The sequence below is a fragment of the Pteropus vampyrus genome, unplaced genomic scaffold (assembly GCF_000151845.1).
Source record: "Pteropus vampyrus isolate Shadow unplaced genomic scaffold, Pvam_2.0 Scaffold309, whole genome shotgun sequence".
Lineage (NCBI taxonomy): Eukaryota > Metazoa > Chordata > Mammalia > Chiroptera > Pteropodidae > Pteropus > Pteropus vampyrus.
The window spans coordinates 891568-906683 of record NW_011889090.1 but is presented as its reverse complement, the minus strand read 5'-3'; the positions used below and the strand labels follow the sequence as shown (position 1 = coordinate 906683).

At 62.4% G+C, this 15116-nt stretch overlaps 2 protein-coding genes and 1 pseudogene across 2 annotated transcripts in view; 1 reads left to right on the top strand and 2 right to left on the bottom strand.

Moving 5' to 3' along the window:
- The window catches only part of RER1 (retention in endoplasmic reticulum sorting receptor 1), an 11106-nt gene extending 4878 nt beyond the window's left edge, over positions 1-6228 (bottom strand). Inside the window, exons 1-3 of the mRNA XM_011377317.2 lie at positions 6089-6228; positions 2583-2670; positions 1074-1178 (exon numbers count right to left, since the gene is read on the bottom strand). Of these exons, the coding sequence (XP_011375619.1) occupies positions 1074-1178; positions 2583-2663 (186 nt within the window). The 5' untranslated portion in view covers positions 2664-2670; positions 6089-6228. The remainder of the gene's footprint in view (positions 1-1073; positions 1179-2582; positions 2671-6088) is intronic.
- On the bottom strand, positions 4106-4224 carry LOC111730361 (annotated as a pseudogene).
- Positions 6216-15116, top strand: part of MORN1 (MORN repeat containing 1) — a 45590-nt gene continuing 36689 nt past the window's right edge. Inside the window, exons 1-6 of the mRNA XM_023521637.1 lie at positions 6216-6596; positions 7670-7741; positions 8470-8568; positions 9096-9206; positions 10271-10361; positions 10921-11031. Of these exons, the coding sequence (XP_023377405.1) occupies positions 6239-6596; positions 7670-7741; positions 8470-8568; positions 9096-9206; positions 10271-10361; positions 10921-11031 (842 nt within the window). The 5' untranslated portion in view covers positions 6216-6238. The remainder of the gene's footprint in view (positions 6597-7669; positions 7742-8469; positions 8569-9095; positions 9207-10270; positions 10362-10920; positions 11032-15116) is intronic.

Here is a 15116-nt window from a genome sequence, read left to right as displayed (position 1 = left end):
TTTTTTAAGTCAGAAAACTAAAAACTAGATGTGAGAAGCTAGTTTACTGCTCACACGGCCTGTGTGCGGGGCCAGGCCTGAGGGGCACCCTATCAGGTACAAACCTGTGTGGGAGGCGCCCATGCCACTTAATCCCCTAAATCAAGGTTTCTGGGTCATTCTTTCCATTGGAGAACAGAGCCCCAGCTTTCATAAAATCTAAAGTCGATGGAATTCAACATTAACTTCAGACCTCCTGTAGATCAGACCAGCTGCAGTCGCCCAGAGCGCGGCCCCCGCCCCCTGGAACCGCACAGGGTCTGCTGGAGGGACAGGAGCTCCATGGATTTTCAGGGAGAACGTCCCCCGGTACTGACACATCGTAGCATCCAGTAAATAAATCAGAGACCACATCCCCTTCAATCTTAGGAAAGACCCAGAAAGAAAGTGTTGCTTTAAATGAGGAAACATCTTTCTCAGCTCCAGAAAAAATCACCCTGGACAAGGCCTTGAACCCGCCTTCTGCTGGACACAAGGCAACATCGAAGCACCTCCTCTCAGAATAACCTGTGTCTAGGCACCAGGGGGGTCGCTGGAGGGGCGATACACGCCACCTTCAGTCCCCAGTCTCCCCCTCGGCCTCACAAGAGGTGTGACTCAAACAAGTGAACCTTCAGGAGCCAACACTGCCCATGGCACCCAAGGAATGAGGCAGCTGGTCCACAGTTACTTGTCCCCAGGGTTTCCAGCCCTGAGTCTCGAGCCAGGGGTGGAGGGTGCACCAAAGGGTACGCTGCCCAGGCTGGGGGTTGGGAAGGGGTAGCACTGTCAGTTTCGCCAGGCCCAGACTGTCACTGAGACTGTCCTGGGGACTCTAAAGTGTGACAAAGGCAGGATGAACTGTAAGCGATCCTAGTTTAAAAACGTCACTGAAATTTTTCTTACGTCTGTTGCTTAACTAGAAAGTGACTGGAGACCATTTCTTTCACCGTGAACCCACCTAATCCAGAGAGAGAATGAAACACCAACATCCCGACCCACAGCGCACTCAGGTTAAGGTGGAGGCGCTCGGCGCTCGGCTCAGCCACACCTACCTGCAACAGGTAAACCCGAATCATGTAGACGAAGCTCAGGCCCAGCGTCACCACCCATCGCACGGCTGTGTACGGTGTGGACTTGTCCAGCCAGGACTGGTAGATCTGGAACGGTTAAGAGTTTGCATGCGTCACGGACACCCGCCACTCCTACCACACAGCGCACTCCCACGGTCTGCTTGGCCCGCACGGCACCCGCGCAAAGCGACGGGCGATCCCAAGTTCATTGGCACCGGTTCCTGAGACAGGTCCGACCCTTGAGCAAAAACATTACAGAACGGCCTCAGAGCAGATGGCCCCACGGCCTCAGCAGAGGGCTCACCGTGGGGCAACACGTTTCCAGCCCCACAGAGGCCCGACGACCGGCCGCGGCAGACGGATGCGCACATCCTGGAGTCACCACGCTGCACGCCGTCCCGCCCCACGGCCCGCTTCCCCCAGAGCCGGTCCCAGCCTTGCCGGGACCTGCACGTGGTGGCCACCAGACCAGCCGAGGACTTTATGAAGGGACTCCTAGAGTTTTACACACATACAAGTGTGTATGTGTGCGTCATTAGCGTACGTGTCTAATTTTACTTTTGAAACTTCAATTTGTAAGTTTTAATTGTGAAAATTTTCAACTAGTCTTAAAAATAAAGAGAATAACAAATTGGGAGTTATGAACCAGTCACAGACACATGACATGCAGCACGGGGAACACAGCCGTCAGAGCTGCGCAGGGTGCCAGTGGGGACCAGATCTCCTGGGGGGTCGCTTCATAAACAATACATCTGACCCTGCGCTGAACACCTGAAACTCACATGACATCGAATGTCAACGCCAAATAGGACATTTTAAAAAAACAAATACATTTTTATGCTAAATTTAAAAAAGTAAACAACATATAAGTCCACGTAAACCTATCACCGGCTTCAGTAACTGTTAAGTTTTCCAAAATTCTTTTAAAGTTTAAAAATGGGTAACGTTTTAACTCTGAGCACAAGCAGTGCCGCACTCAGACTGCCTCCGCGACCGAAGCTCACACACGTGCCAGAGGGCCAGGTCAGGCCTGCTGGCCACCACAGGGCTCGTCACCGCCCACGGGCTGGGTTCCAACAGTCGTGTGCAGACCCGTGTAAGATGGGGTGCGAGGGCCTCTCCCCCGGGCCACGTGGACATGGTGGCCGGGAGAGGGGACAGCAAAGCAGAGCAGGGGCCGCCACCAACAAGGCTATACTGCCTGGGGTTTCAGATGGTCTCACGGTTTTAAAGGGTAAAAAACCACGCGGAAGACAAGCACATGGCGGAGGCTGCGGGGGCCCAGGCCTGACGCGCAGCTGGCGAGCCCTGTGCCACGGTCGTGGGCACGTTCACGGCAGGGAGAGCACTTCTGAGAGTGAGACCCTCAGGCTCCCCACCTCCGCGGACGCGAGCACGCCCCCCCGCCCCCCAACCTCCGCCCAGGGAAACGTCCCAAGGTCAACAGTCCCTTGTTCAAATATTTGCCCAGCACACCCGCAACCAACCGACCTGTCCGAGTCTGGTGAAGAATCTGTACACCACCGAAGGCTTCCCATGGACGGAGTCTCCGACGCTGTCCCCCTCGGACATTCTGCAGCTGAGGAAACACAAGACACGTTTAAATCCAGTTAAATGCTTTCAAAGGTCTGATCACTTTCTACCCACTCAGCCTCGTTCCCCCCGCCAGCATCAGCGCGTCCGCCAGGACTGAGCACGGCAGCCAGTCTCTCTCTGGGTGCCTTTTCCACTGCCGCCTCAAAAAAGAAACAGGCGGGTGACACACTGTGGCGGAGAGCCAGGAAGGCACGTGACATGCAAAGCAGCAAGGGTGAACTTTCACTTCTGCTGCCCTCACCTGGACCACATCCCCCAGGTCCCCCTGGAGCCCGGGCCAGGCCCGCCTCAGTCTAGTCCCTCCCCATCCGCCCCCGGGGCTCCCTTGCACCCCCTCTCCTCTAGGCCCTGTCCCGACCTCCACCCGAGCTGCTCCCCCCAACGCCAGCAGCCAGCGGCGCATCTCCTGGTCTCCTCGGAGCCAGGCTCCCCCCTCACGAAGAGAAGTGAGCCACACACGAGTCCCAGGCAGCCAGCTGCCCTGGCCCAGCCCCTCGCCTGTGAGTGGATGTGACCCTACCTGCTCGTGGCTGCTTTTAACATGCTGTTCTGATTCCCTGAGGGGTGACCGGCACAAACCCTGAGCACCAGTGAGCCGGGTGGCGTCACCCCATTTTACTACGGAGGGTCACATCTCAAATGGTCCCAGCCACCCGCCCGAGGTCAGGAGCAGCTCTGCCTGAGCCCAACCCAGCCTCTGACCTCAGTGCCTGCACTGGCGTGGGCCGCTGCCCAGACCTCGGACAAGCAGGGTCCAGAGGACAGAGACGCTGGGCGTCCCTAAGCTGGTGCAGATGCCAGGGCAGAGCTCACTGCTGCCCCCAACCTGGTGCCACCACAGGGCTGCGGGGCAGAGGCGGACTCCAGCTCCAAGTGTCTCCAAGGCCCCGAGCTGTGTGGCCTCGAGGCCTCCGTCTCGTCTGGAAACGGTGCTCACAGACCTAGCAGCTCCAGCCACCCACGGACAGCGAAGCCAGGCTCCCCGCGGCTCGGTCGCCCAGCCCCAGCCTGCCCACAGCGGGCAGAACCCGAGCCGCCACTCCCCAACCGCGTCTGCACTGCGCCGACCCAGAAGGCAGCGGCTGGAGATGAGGTCCAGGGTCTCCAATACAGGTCCTTTCCCACGACAACTGCAACATTAAAGTAACCATGTGGACACGTCTCGTTACAAGTGTGAGTAGGACTCCGTGACACCATTTCCTGGAGCTGCCACATGGGTGGGGCAGAGTTCCAGAAGTGTCAGGCTGCAGCCAAGAACCACCCTTTGCCCTCCCAGGACAGGCACGAGCTAGGCCCACAGGCTGAACAGGTGGAGGACGCCCCCGTGCCCCGTCTTTTCAGAGGTGTCACGGATTCACAGTCAACCGGGGGTAGAGCGGGGTAGGCTGTACTTTATTTTGTTATTATTATTTTTTTAACGTCTACAGCACCTGGTCTTCCGAGGTGGTCTCCCATCCAAGTACTAACCAGGCCCGACCCTGCTTAGCTTCCGAACTCAGACGGGATCGGGTGCGTTCAGGGTGGCGTGGCCATCGTGGGATGCTGTAGTTTAAAAGGAGCTGCATCGAAACGCACTCCCTGGGCCGCCCAGCCCCCAGCTCAGGCCGAGGCCGAAGCCCTGCCCGTCTCGCAGCCTGCCCTCGGCTCCTTTCACGCTTCCCTGATTTACTTTTTCAGAACCAACGTGTTCCCCCTTCAAACGCTTGCTACTTCAACTGAGACGGTGAGGGCAGTCGTCAGAGAGAGGCGTCGGCTGTTCCTGCAAAGTACGCACTCGAAGCAGAAACAGCCGCTCAGGGCTTCTCGCTCTCTGCACCCGGCACCTGGGGGGTCATCCAAAAACACACGAGTGATTGCGGATTTTCTGACCAGTGATGGACACGTTAAAACACAACGCACACCTTCGTCGAACTCACCACCAGTAATGTTAAGGATGGGAACTCTGGAGGCAAGCGGCCTGCTTTTTAGTGTCCAGGCTGTCCCTTCGTAGCCGGGTCACCTAGGTACGACCCGGGACACCACATTTCAGCACACCTCATTCCAATCTGCGAAACAGCCAACAGCGCCTCGGTGCCCTCCTCCCGGGCTCTGGGGGCCTCAGCACTGGGTGCCAGGCCCGTCCCGCTGCCAGTACCGCAGGAGGGAGCCCGTGGCCTCCCTCGGTCGCCTGACCTGTCCCTAGCTGGGGCTGGCCCTCGCACGAGCAGTCCTGTCTGCGACTCTCTTCCCTCAGCTGGGCCTGAAGGCCACCTCTTCGGAGAGACCCTCCAAGACCGCCCCGTCCTCCCTTAGGTCTCGTTACCCTGTGTGTATTTCTTCTGGCTCATTTCCCTCTAGAGTGCAAGCTCCTTGCGGTGGCGGGCCCTCTCTGGCCCACTCTGAGCACACCGCCCAGAAGGGTCTGTCACTCAGCTGCCGATGGGAAGCTTTCTGTTGAACTCCGCTGCCTCTCAGCCACGAAGGAAACAAAGTAAAAGACAAGACAAAACTACTCCCAGGAGAGACCAAGTCGCACCTGAAACTGAGTGTGGCCTGTCCCCTGCCATTATCCACCGCCCCCACCCCCGTTTCCAGGGGTGGTCACCCCCTCGAAGTGAGCACTGCCATACAGGATCCTGTCCCCTGCATGGCGCATTCGGGGTCACGGCTAGCTGGGCTCCCCCTCCCTAATTCCTGGGTCCCTTGCATGACACTGTCACCTCTGGTGCTGTTCCCTCTGCTGAAATGCCCTCCCAGACCTCGTCGGCTCATCTTGGCGAGGCTCCTCCCTCCTCTGGGCGTGCCATCTTACACGTCTCCCCACCTGGCCAGATGCACAGTGCACCTGACTGCGGGCACCTCCCACCCTCGACGGGGTCCCAGCTTCCGTCACCGAGGCCCCTCTACTCACGCACGGGAATCCCACCTCACGCATTCTCGCGACGTGAAGCGCCAACCCAACCGAGCAGAACGCGCTTCGGGAAAACTTCCAGCGCCACCGGCGCCTCTCCCGTCAGACGCAAGGGAACCGAGCCCAGCTGTCCGCCGGCGGGGGCGGCTCTGGGCGCCAAGACCCGCGGGAGCCCGTCGGAAGCGTCGGCCTGGACAACTTACGACTCTGCCACCTGAGTCTGCGCTAGTAACAAAACGTCACCTCGAACAGCCCAACTGCCCCTGACGCCTCGCTACCCAAGCCCTACAGACAAGCCAGGAAACCGAGGGGCGAGCAACCGCCCCCACACCACGCGGGGGCGGCCCAGGACGCGCCTGCGGGCCGGGCGGAGCCGGTCACCGCGCCGACCCCGGGGGCCTTGCCCCGGCCGGCGCCGTCCATCGCGGTCCCGCCTATCCCGCCCGCATCTGCCCTCAGGCCCAGGCGCCCCGACCCCTGCTTATCCCGGTCCTCGTCCGCCCGCCCGCACCTCGCGGCTCTGCTGCGGCCGAGCGCGGTCTCCGAGGGCCGCGGGGAGGAGGGCGCGAGCAGGGGCCGCGCCGGCGCTTTGCTCGGTCCGGGAAGGGGCAACCGAGCACTTCCGCTCCGTACTGCGCGGCACCGCCTCCGGGCCTCCAAGATGGCCGCCTGGGCGGGGCCGAGGGCCTCCAACCATTTCCGCTTCCGGCGATGGCGCTCAGGCGGTTGGAGGGGCGGTCCTCTCGGCGGAAGAAACGTAAGCGGCGGAAATGCGCCGCGCCGCGCAGTCGCAGTCGCGTCCTCTGGCTCCGAGCCCGCACGAATCCGCTCCAGAGATTGTTATTGCCCAGGGACTGGGCCCCCCGCGGCCACGCCCCCTAGCGACCGACGAGCCAATGGGGGAGGGACTTGCTGGTTGCTAAGGGAAACCGCTAGTGGCAAGATGGCAGCCTCCAGCCAGAGAAACCCTAGCTCCCGCCTGCAGCGCCGGGACCTGCCCCGGCGGCCGCCGCAGGATGGTAAAGGCTGCTGGCCCGGGCCGGACCACGGGGCGGGTGGCCGGCGGCCCTGCACCCTACCGGACCTACGTCGGAGTAGGAGGGAGGCGGGCAGGGCCCCGGATCCGGGACTGGAACCTTTGTCCCCCGATCCCAGAGGGGCTCCACCTTGCGCCCCTACGAGCCCCTGCCGGTACTCCCGGAGTCCTCGTCGCCTCTGACCCTGGAAGGGGCGCGCCTCTGCGGTGGGCGGGGCCCTGAGACCTGGAGACCGAGCTGGGAAGAACCGGAGCCTGGACGCGCTGTTCATAGATTCGATAGGAGCTGTGCTTAGAGTCAAAGAAAAGGGACCGGAGTAAACTCCGAGTCCACGCCACTACCTTTAGGTAGAGCCTGACCCTCTATGACAGATGCGGTAGTCTAGTCTTACCCACACTTTCCTAGAACGGCTCCCAGCAAGTTGTGCTTTAAAAACAGCGGGACTCTGGGTGGGAGGGGGGGCTGCCCTTTCCAGGAACTGCCAGAGTTGGGAGTTGGGGAATAGTGGGTGGGCTCAGCAAACTGAATGGCAAAAGATGGGCAGGCCCTCCTTGAGTGCAAAGTGGGTTTTGTCCTGAGGCAACAGGAGGCCATTGGAGGGTCCCTGCAGAGAAATGGCAGAGTGGGCTCTTTGCCCCACTGTGCCCTCGCCTTTCTCTGGCTAATTAGGCTCAGCTCAAATGTCCCCTCTCCAGGAAGGCTCCCAACCCTTCCATCAAACCCTCCCCACACCACTGTGCCTCTCATGGCCCCTGCACTCATTTGTCCTAACCCACCTCCCACTGGACCTGCCTCTCTGCACAGACACATGCTCATGAGGTCTGGTGCGCAGTCAAATGATATAGTAGATGGATGGCAGTAAACAGGACATGTGCTGACCCCAAAGCTGAACCTTTGGGCAGCAGTACTGGGTAGTTCACAGGAGGCGAAGTGCACAGACACCTTGGAGGCCCCTAAAGGGGTGTCGCATGCTGTCCCCACCTGCGTGTTTTTTGGATGTCAGCCAGATCGCCTGTGTCATGTGCTCACCTGTGCATCCTCTCTTCAATATTCAGGTTACGGTGTCTACGTATACCCGAATTCTTTCTTCCGATATGAAGGAGAGTGGAAAGGAGGGAAGACACATGGTAAGAAACGTCTGTGGCCTCTTCCCACAGCAGCCAGCTCACAGGTGACAGCCTGTTTCCTCAGGGCGCTTGGGGTGGGCGGGTGGCACCGGTGCCAGCTGCACTGGGCCCTCATGTTCTCGCTATGGCCGAGGAAAGGCTACTTCCTGCAGCACAGGGGCTCGTGAGCCAAGACGCCCTGGTGCTGCCCCAGCAGCCCGCGGCAAGGCCAGGCAGCAGCGCCGGAGTTGGTCTGCCACCTTCTCACAGGCAGGGAGGCCGCAAGCTGGAAATCCTCCCTAAGGCTTTAGTTCCTCTTTGTCAAAGCAGAAGTAATGGTGGTAACTTTGCAGTTGATCCCTGATGGGGGCGGCGGGGAGCTTACCTGCTTTTGTAGAAAGTCTCAGTGGGAGTCACCTGGCAGGCTCCCCGGCCGTGGGGCCCAGACGTCCCACAGCTGTGCTCAGTTTCATGTCTGTCTTGTTTCTGCCTGTTCACATCCGCTGCCTGCTTTTCTGCTGGACGATCAGTCTTCTGGTATTTTCTTGGATGAGCTCTTGTGTCTGTTGTTGAATCTCGATCACGTGTCAAATGTTTTAACTGATAACCGCATCTGCAGGTGAGCTTGCAGAGAGCACGCGCTGGATGAGAGATGGAGGCACGCATGGGGACCTGAGCCCTTTGAAACCCGGCCACCTGTGGGCACTCCCCACCGCTGTCTGACTTCGCATTACGATTTCTTTCACCAGGTCGTGGGAAGCTGCTGTTTAAAGATGGAAGTTTCTACGAAGGCGAGTTTGTGCACGGGGAGATCACGGGAAAAGGCCGCCGGCTCTGGGCCGCATCAGGTCAGCTGCGGAGACAGCCGCGGGCACGCCAACCCCTTGCTCGTAAACCAAACCCAACAGAAGGTGGTCCCTCCCTTCCGGATGCGGAAGACGCTTCCATCTGTAAACTGGGGTGCTTAGTAACAGCCTGGGACAGGGTGACTGCCGTGACACCCACGACTTGGCCAGGGACTGTCTCCAGAGCCTCAGACCTTCACGGGCAAGCATGGGGGCAGTTCTCAGTGGACAGAAGGCACACCCCACGGATGCTGGGACCCATCAATGCTCACAGAGGGTCAGCATAGGGTACACTCACATGACTAGGGGGTCATGCCCCTGCGGAGACCGGGGGGCAGGTCCAGATCCACCTGACCCCACTTCTTCTCATTAGCCAGGGTCGGAAATAATATAAAGAGACTCATCTGTTCTGAAGTGGCACCAGCTGCCACTGTTACTCAAGGGATAGGTGGGAACTGACTTGTCCCGCAGAGAACACAGGGGACAGCTCTGTCCCTGAACATCTGTTTCTCCCTCCTTGTCCACCCCAGGGAACACCTATTCCGGACAGTTTGTTTTGGGAGAGCCTCAAGGCCACGGCGTCCTGCAGTACAAAGCCGGCGGGCGTTACGAAGGAGCATTCCATCATGGCATGAGAGAAGGTCCGATGCCGCCGGGCCCCAGGGCGCCTGGGGGACGCTGAGGGCCAGTGCCCCTGCCTAATACGCGGGAGTCAGCAGGCCCGGATGGGCTCAGGGACCCGCACTTGACTGGGGAGCCTGGTGCCCACTCGGGGCCGGGAACCGCTGCCCCAGCCTGACTTCGGAGGTGGGACCGGAGGTGACGATGTGCTCCTGCTTCGGTCCCGGGGACCGTGCCGGGTGCGCTTGAGCGTGCGCACCCGGGTGCTGTGCCTGTGACATGGGTCGTGTATCCACTAACCACCGCTGTGCCACAAGCCATCCGAAGCCTAGTGCCTCAAAACCACCACCGTGGTCCCATGGTCTGGCCTGGGCTTGGCTGGACAGGCCTTCTGGCCTCGCGTGGGGTCACCACACCTGCAGTCAGGGTGGCTGCGCAAGGGTGCTAGGTGTTAGGCTCCCAGAGGCCAGAAATGCCAGCCCTGTGAGGGCCTCCGCTGAGTCACGTCCCCGACTCTGCGGGCAGAGCAAGTCCGGAGGCCACATGGGTGGGGGGCAGGCTGCCGCTGGCTGTGGCCGCAGCGCTCACGGTCCTGGAAGAGCAGCGGGAGGGGCCGGCAGAGTGGTCACAGGGCACTGGAGCAGAGCGAAGGCCTCTCCCTCCGCACCGCCCCCCAGCCCGCCCACTCGCTGCACTAGGAGCTGGACCCCCGGCACCTCCCGGCTTCCAGAACCGGAAGATGCCACACCCACCGCAGCCCCGCCCGACAGCCTTGCTCTGCCCACCTGGCGCCCAGGCACGCAGGGTGGTCCCGTAGACCTGCAGACCCGCACCCCCACACACCGCCGCGGTCAGCTTCTGCACGGGGGTCTCAGGCCTGTCAGGCCGCCCAGCCTCACCTAGGACCTTTGTGAGCTGGCCCCGGAGCTGCTCCGCCAGCGCCGTTGGAAATCAAACTCTCCACCTTTGGAGGCCCCTGGGGGTGGGGGTGCTGAGTCCTGCCTCCCCCGCTGCTACCTTGTCCTAAAGTCACCACCTTCCTCCTCCTGGCATGGTGACGCTGGCCTCTCGGCTTATTCCCTAGGACACGGGTGTCTGGTGGACCAGGACGGGCAGGTGTACCAGGGCTGGTTCCACAACGACAAGCGGCACGGCCACGGGCAGATGACCTTCCAGTGAGTGCGCCCGCGCCTGTCCCGCACCCCACCCCTGTCCGTAAAGTGCGGCTGTGTCTGGTGTGACTACGGTCCCCTCACCGGGACTGGTCATTTACGCGGTTAGTAAAACACTGCACCACCACCGCGCCTCCCCCGCAATAAAACAAAACTGCCTCGTGGGCAGGGGGTGTGCAGCCCCAGAGGCCTCCCTTCCTTCTGGCTGGACACCAAGCCTCCTGAGCTCCTGGGCCAGCTTCTCATGCAAAACCCTGCCACTGGGATTTGTGGGTTCACCTCCCTTTCCTTCAGCGTTGTCCTCTCCAAATCCTGCACACTGGGGCGGCGGGGGGGGGCCGGCTGGCGGCCGTGTCCACGTCAGGACTGGCGACTGTCCTCGCGCCCCACCAAGCGCCCAGGCCACCTGCCCGCTGCAGCCCGGCCCTGGCACTGCCACCACACTGGCCATCTGCTCGGGGCCTATTTCTGCTGCGGTCCCGGGGGCGCGTGCTGAGCCCGGCTGGAGGAGCGGCCACCTGGCTCCCCCCCGCTGAGAGCCGCCCCTGCGTGTGTCCCTCAGGAACGGCGACAAGTACGATGGCGACTGGGTGCGGGACCAGCGTCAGGGGCACGGGGTGCTTCGGTGCGCAGACGGCTCCACCTACGAGGTAACTGCGGGGCGCAGCTCATGAGGTGGGGACAGCGACTGTCCCCACTTGGCTGGTGACAAAACCAAGGCCTGAAGAGCTCACCAGCCCTGTCTAAAACCACCCCCCATCCCTCCAGCATCACCCTGGGGGTGAGGTGCGCAGCCACCTGGGGAAGCCTCTCCGATGGGCCGTGTGCCCCGTGATGGCAAGGGGGGCAGTACAAGTGTCTGTCTGCTCTTGGGCTCTGCACCCAGCCCCCGTGTCACTGTGGCAGGCACCAGCTCCCAGTTCTGGTGGCGAGTTCTAGGCGCTACCTGTGGGTCAAGGTTCAGGCATGTCGAAGCCTCTTCAGACCCGGAGTCCATCATTCTTCCCTGGACGCTGGCCTGTGTGCCCGGCCGGGACCAAAACGAGCAGGAGCCAGAGGCGGGCCACCTGCAAGCACGCACTTGTGTGACCAGCACAGGAGCCCACAGGACTGGATAGACGAGAAGCCCGTCGGCCCTGCAAGGTGCAGCTGGTGGCCGGAGGGGCTGGGCAGCCCTGCCTGGGTGCCGCCGTGTGCACTGGGATGTGAGGGACGAGAAGGGGCTGCTGTGGGAAGCCCGCAGGGCAGGGCACCGCCAGCGGCTGGAAGGGCGAGCCCAGGGCGCGAAGGCCCGACAGGCCCGCACGGTCAGAGCCGGGAGCGGAGGGAAGACAAGGTGAGGTCCCCGCGGAGTGACACGTGGGCCCCGGAGCCACTGCGCGTTGCAGTTTTATTCTTCGCATCACAGGAAGTGCCCGGAGAAGTTGGCGGTCCGGCCTCTGTGGTCAGAGGCCCCTCTGGGCTCTCGTGGGGATGGCACTGCGGTCAGCGGCCTCCGTGGACCCCGCACGTTGGCGGGAAGATGCCGGGCCTGTCGACAGGTCGGATGTCGAGGTGAAGGCGCGAGGAGAAGCATCGTGACTCCGGAGCCTCGACAATCCGATCGGGGGACAGAAGCCACACCCATGATGTAGTGTGAAAACTGCCACCCAGTGAGAAGTGACAAAGGACAGGGAAGCAGCAGATGCAGAGTGGTCCCAGGAGACCCCTGAGATGGGGTCGAGGTGGGCTTGGTCGTGTCCTGGGCCCAACCATGGGCTGAGCTGCTTGGGACAGGGAGACTGGCATGAAGTGGCTTTGCGACCGATGGAGCTGTCACTGTGGTCATTTGTGGGGCGCCAAGTGAACGGAGGGCCCCAGGGCTGCTGCACACGGTGACAGGGCTGGGCTGCGCTGTGGATTCTCCGAACGTCCTGGAGCACCCGTGGGAGACGGGGACCCACTGGGGTCTTTGAATCTCAGCTCAAGTGACAGCCGATCAGAGAACCCCATGGCGGCCCTCGCCCTCGAAGCCTCAGGCGGAAACGTGACACGTACCTGTGTGGGTGGTTACGTCCGCTGAGTTCACAGCCTTGCCCAGTGTCTCACGCGGGAGTTGGAGAGATGCTGGGAAGCAGCGTGCCCCGAGGCCAGGACACACGCAGCCCCTCCGGAGACCAGAACCCCGACAGCGACGGGGCGGCTGCAGCCCGCCGGACAGGTCTGCAGGAAACCACCTGGGGTGCTGAGACCCTTGCTGAGGGCGAACCCCTTAGGAATGGACACGCCAGACCCGTGTGGACAGAGGCCAGCATGGCGCCAGCAGCACAGGCAGCGGCTCCCCTGCCCGCCCTGGAGAAGGCAGAGTCCACTCCCGGGACCACAAGCCCGGCCAGGCACCCGGCCCCAGGCGGTGTCCCCGGCGCGCTCATGGGAGTCCGCGTTTGCAGCCGGGGCAGGCGCTCCTGAGCCCTTTGGCAAATGCTGCTGTGACCCACCAGAGCCATCCGTCTCCTGTGCCTGAGGGGGGCCCCCGCCGTCATGGGAGCAGCCTCGGGGCACGTTGTGGGCCCTGCGACGCCAGGGAGACACGAGGAAACTGGGCGGAAGCTCCCTCCTCCGGCGGCCACCCTCGCCGGTCCTGGAGGCGCCCCCAGGTGTCCAGGCCACCGCTCTCAGGGCGGGCTGGTCGGGGACCGAGCCTCTAGTGGCACCGCTGCAGTCACTTGTGGCTTCGGGTGTCACGTCCTCAGCTCTTCACCCTCGGCTCACAAGTCTCCCAGCGCCCCAGAGGAAACCAAGGCACCGGGGAGGCCTCTCAACCCGGGGGATGGCAGGGCGGCCTGGAGCCCCCGTTTCACAGCCTCGAGAGCCGGGGTGACAGGCACAGCGGGGCTGGCAGAACCTCAACGCACGTTCTCCCGGAGAACTACGAGCGCCTTGCCCCCGGCCGTCCCCTCGCCCTGAGGCCGGCCTGTCCCTCGGTCCCAGCCACCTTCAGGGCCTCCCTGTGGGCTGCAGCCACCCCTGGACATCGGCGTCCTGGGACGCCGCAAATCGTGGCTCAGCCACCAGGGCACAGATAGGGAAGGCGCTCCACGTGCCAGGCAGACTGGGGCGCCCACCACCTGCCTGCATGCCACCAGGGGGCAGCCCAGCCCTGCCGCTGACAGCAGCTGGACCTCGGCAGGGGGATGCCCGGGCTGCAGCTTTGTCAGGAAGTGTGAGGAGGTGGCATTTGCCCGGACAGTGGCCCCCTCGATGACACAGGCCACACCGTCCCTCCTCGCATCGAAGCCTGGCCCTCGATGTCACGTCTCCCCAGGGTTCACGCTCTGCCTGCTTTTCACACTGTTCTGTGACACCCCCACCTGTTGGAGCCTCTGCAGAGGATCTGGGACAAGCCAGCTACGACCGAGGTCCTGCCCGCGCCTGGACACACCGTCCCAGGTTCGTGCTGCGGGCCTGGCCAAAGCTCTCACGGTGAAGCCCCTCGCAGTGTCCCATGTGGGCCGCCCCAGGCCTGTCTCGGGCATGCGGGTCCCTGTCGGCCAGCGGGGAGGAGTCCTGAGGGAACCGTTATCACCAGCAGCACAGATGGTAACCTGAAATCCTGAGCCCGGCACACGGTCCCTGGGGATGTCCGGCACTGGGGGCCAGTCATGAAGTCCTCGGTCCCTCCAGCCACCTTTTAAAAACACTTCTCGGTGGGTGCGGTCGCAGGGCGGGCGGAAGGGGGCCAGGCCATCCTCTGGGGACGCCTGGGGTCAGCGCTCACTCGTCGCGACCACCAGGGTCCTTTGACAGCCCGTGCGAGAAAGTCACTCCCCGGGGCTGCGTGGGCTCCGGCTGACAGCCGCCTTCCGCCCCATCTCAGCACCAGCCTCTCCGGCCTCGGTGTTGTGGGGACACCTCCTGGGCCTGACCTCTGACCTCCAGGTGTGAAAGGCCACCCGAGAGCTGTGGAGCCACCAGAGTAGTAAGGTGCCACCTCCAAGGTGCGTCTCCCCAAGGGGCAGCTGTCCCATAGGCTATGACACATTTAACCGGTTTTTTTTTAAGTTTATTGTAAAAGACACAAAATAAAAATGTTAATCATTAAGTGCACAGTGCAGCGGCATTGAGCAGTCGCCACCACCCCCATCTCCAGGACGGTCCATCTTCCCTGACACACTGTCCCCATGAAGCACTGGCTCCCCTCCCCCAGCCCGGCATCCCCCACCCCCGTCTCTGTGGACCCGACTCCTGCCGGGGGCTCCTGTGCCTGGATCACGCGGTACCTGTCCTTCTGTGACTGGCTCGCTTCACTCAGCACCATGTCCTCCAGGCCCGTCCACGCTGTGCCAGGCGTCAGGACGTCCTCCCTTTCTGGGGCTGAGTGACGTTCCGCCGCGTGGATGGACCACGTCGCGCTTGTCCATCCGTCCGTCCACAGACACCTGGGTTCCTTCTACCTCTTGGCGATTGTCTCACTGCTGGGGACGTGGAGGCGCACGCATCTCTCGAAGACGCTGTTTTGGATTCTTTTGGGGACACACCGGAGGTGGGACCGCTCAGCCCCGTGGTCATTCTACGTGGAATTTGGAGGGAGCGCCATACCATCTTCATGGCGGCTGCACCACTCAGTCCCGCCGGCCGCGCCTGGGGCTCCAACCCCTCCGCGTCCTCACCACCATCATCTCGTCTACGGAAACAGCCGCCTCCCCAGGCCGCCGCCATCGGGAGACCGGCCGTCCCCGGGCCGTGGCGGGACGCTGCTGGGGCGGCTCCTGTGCCCTC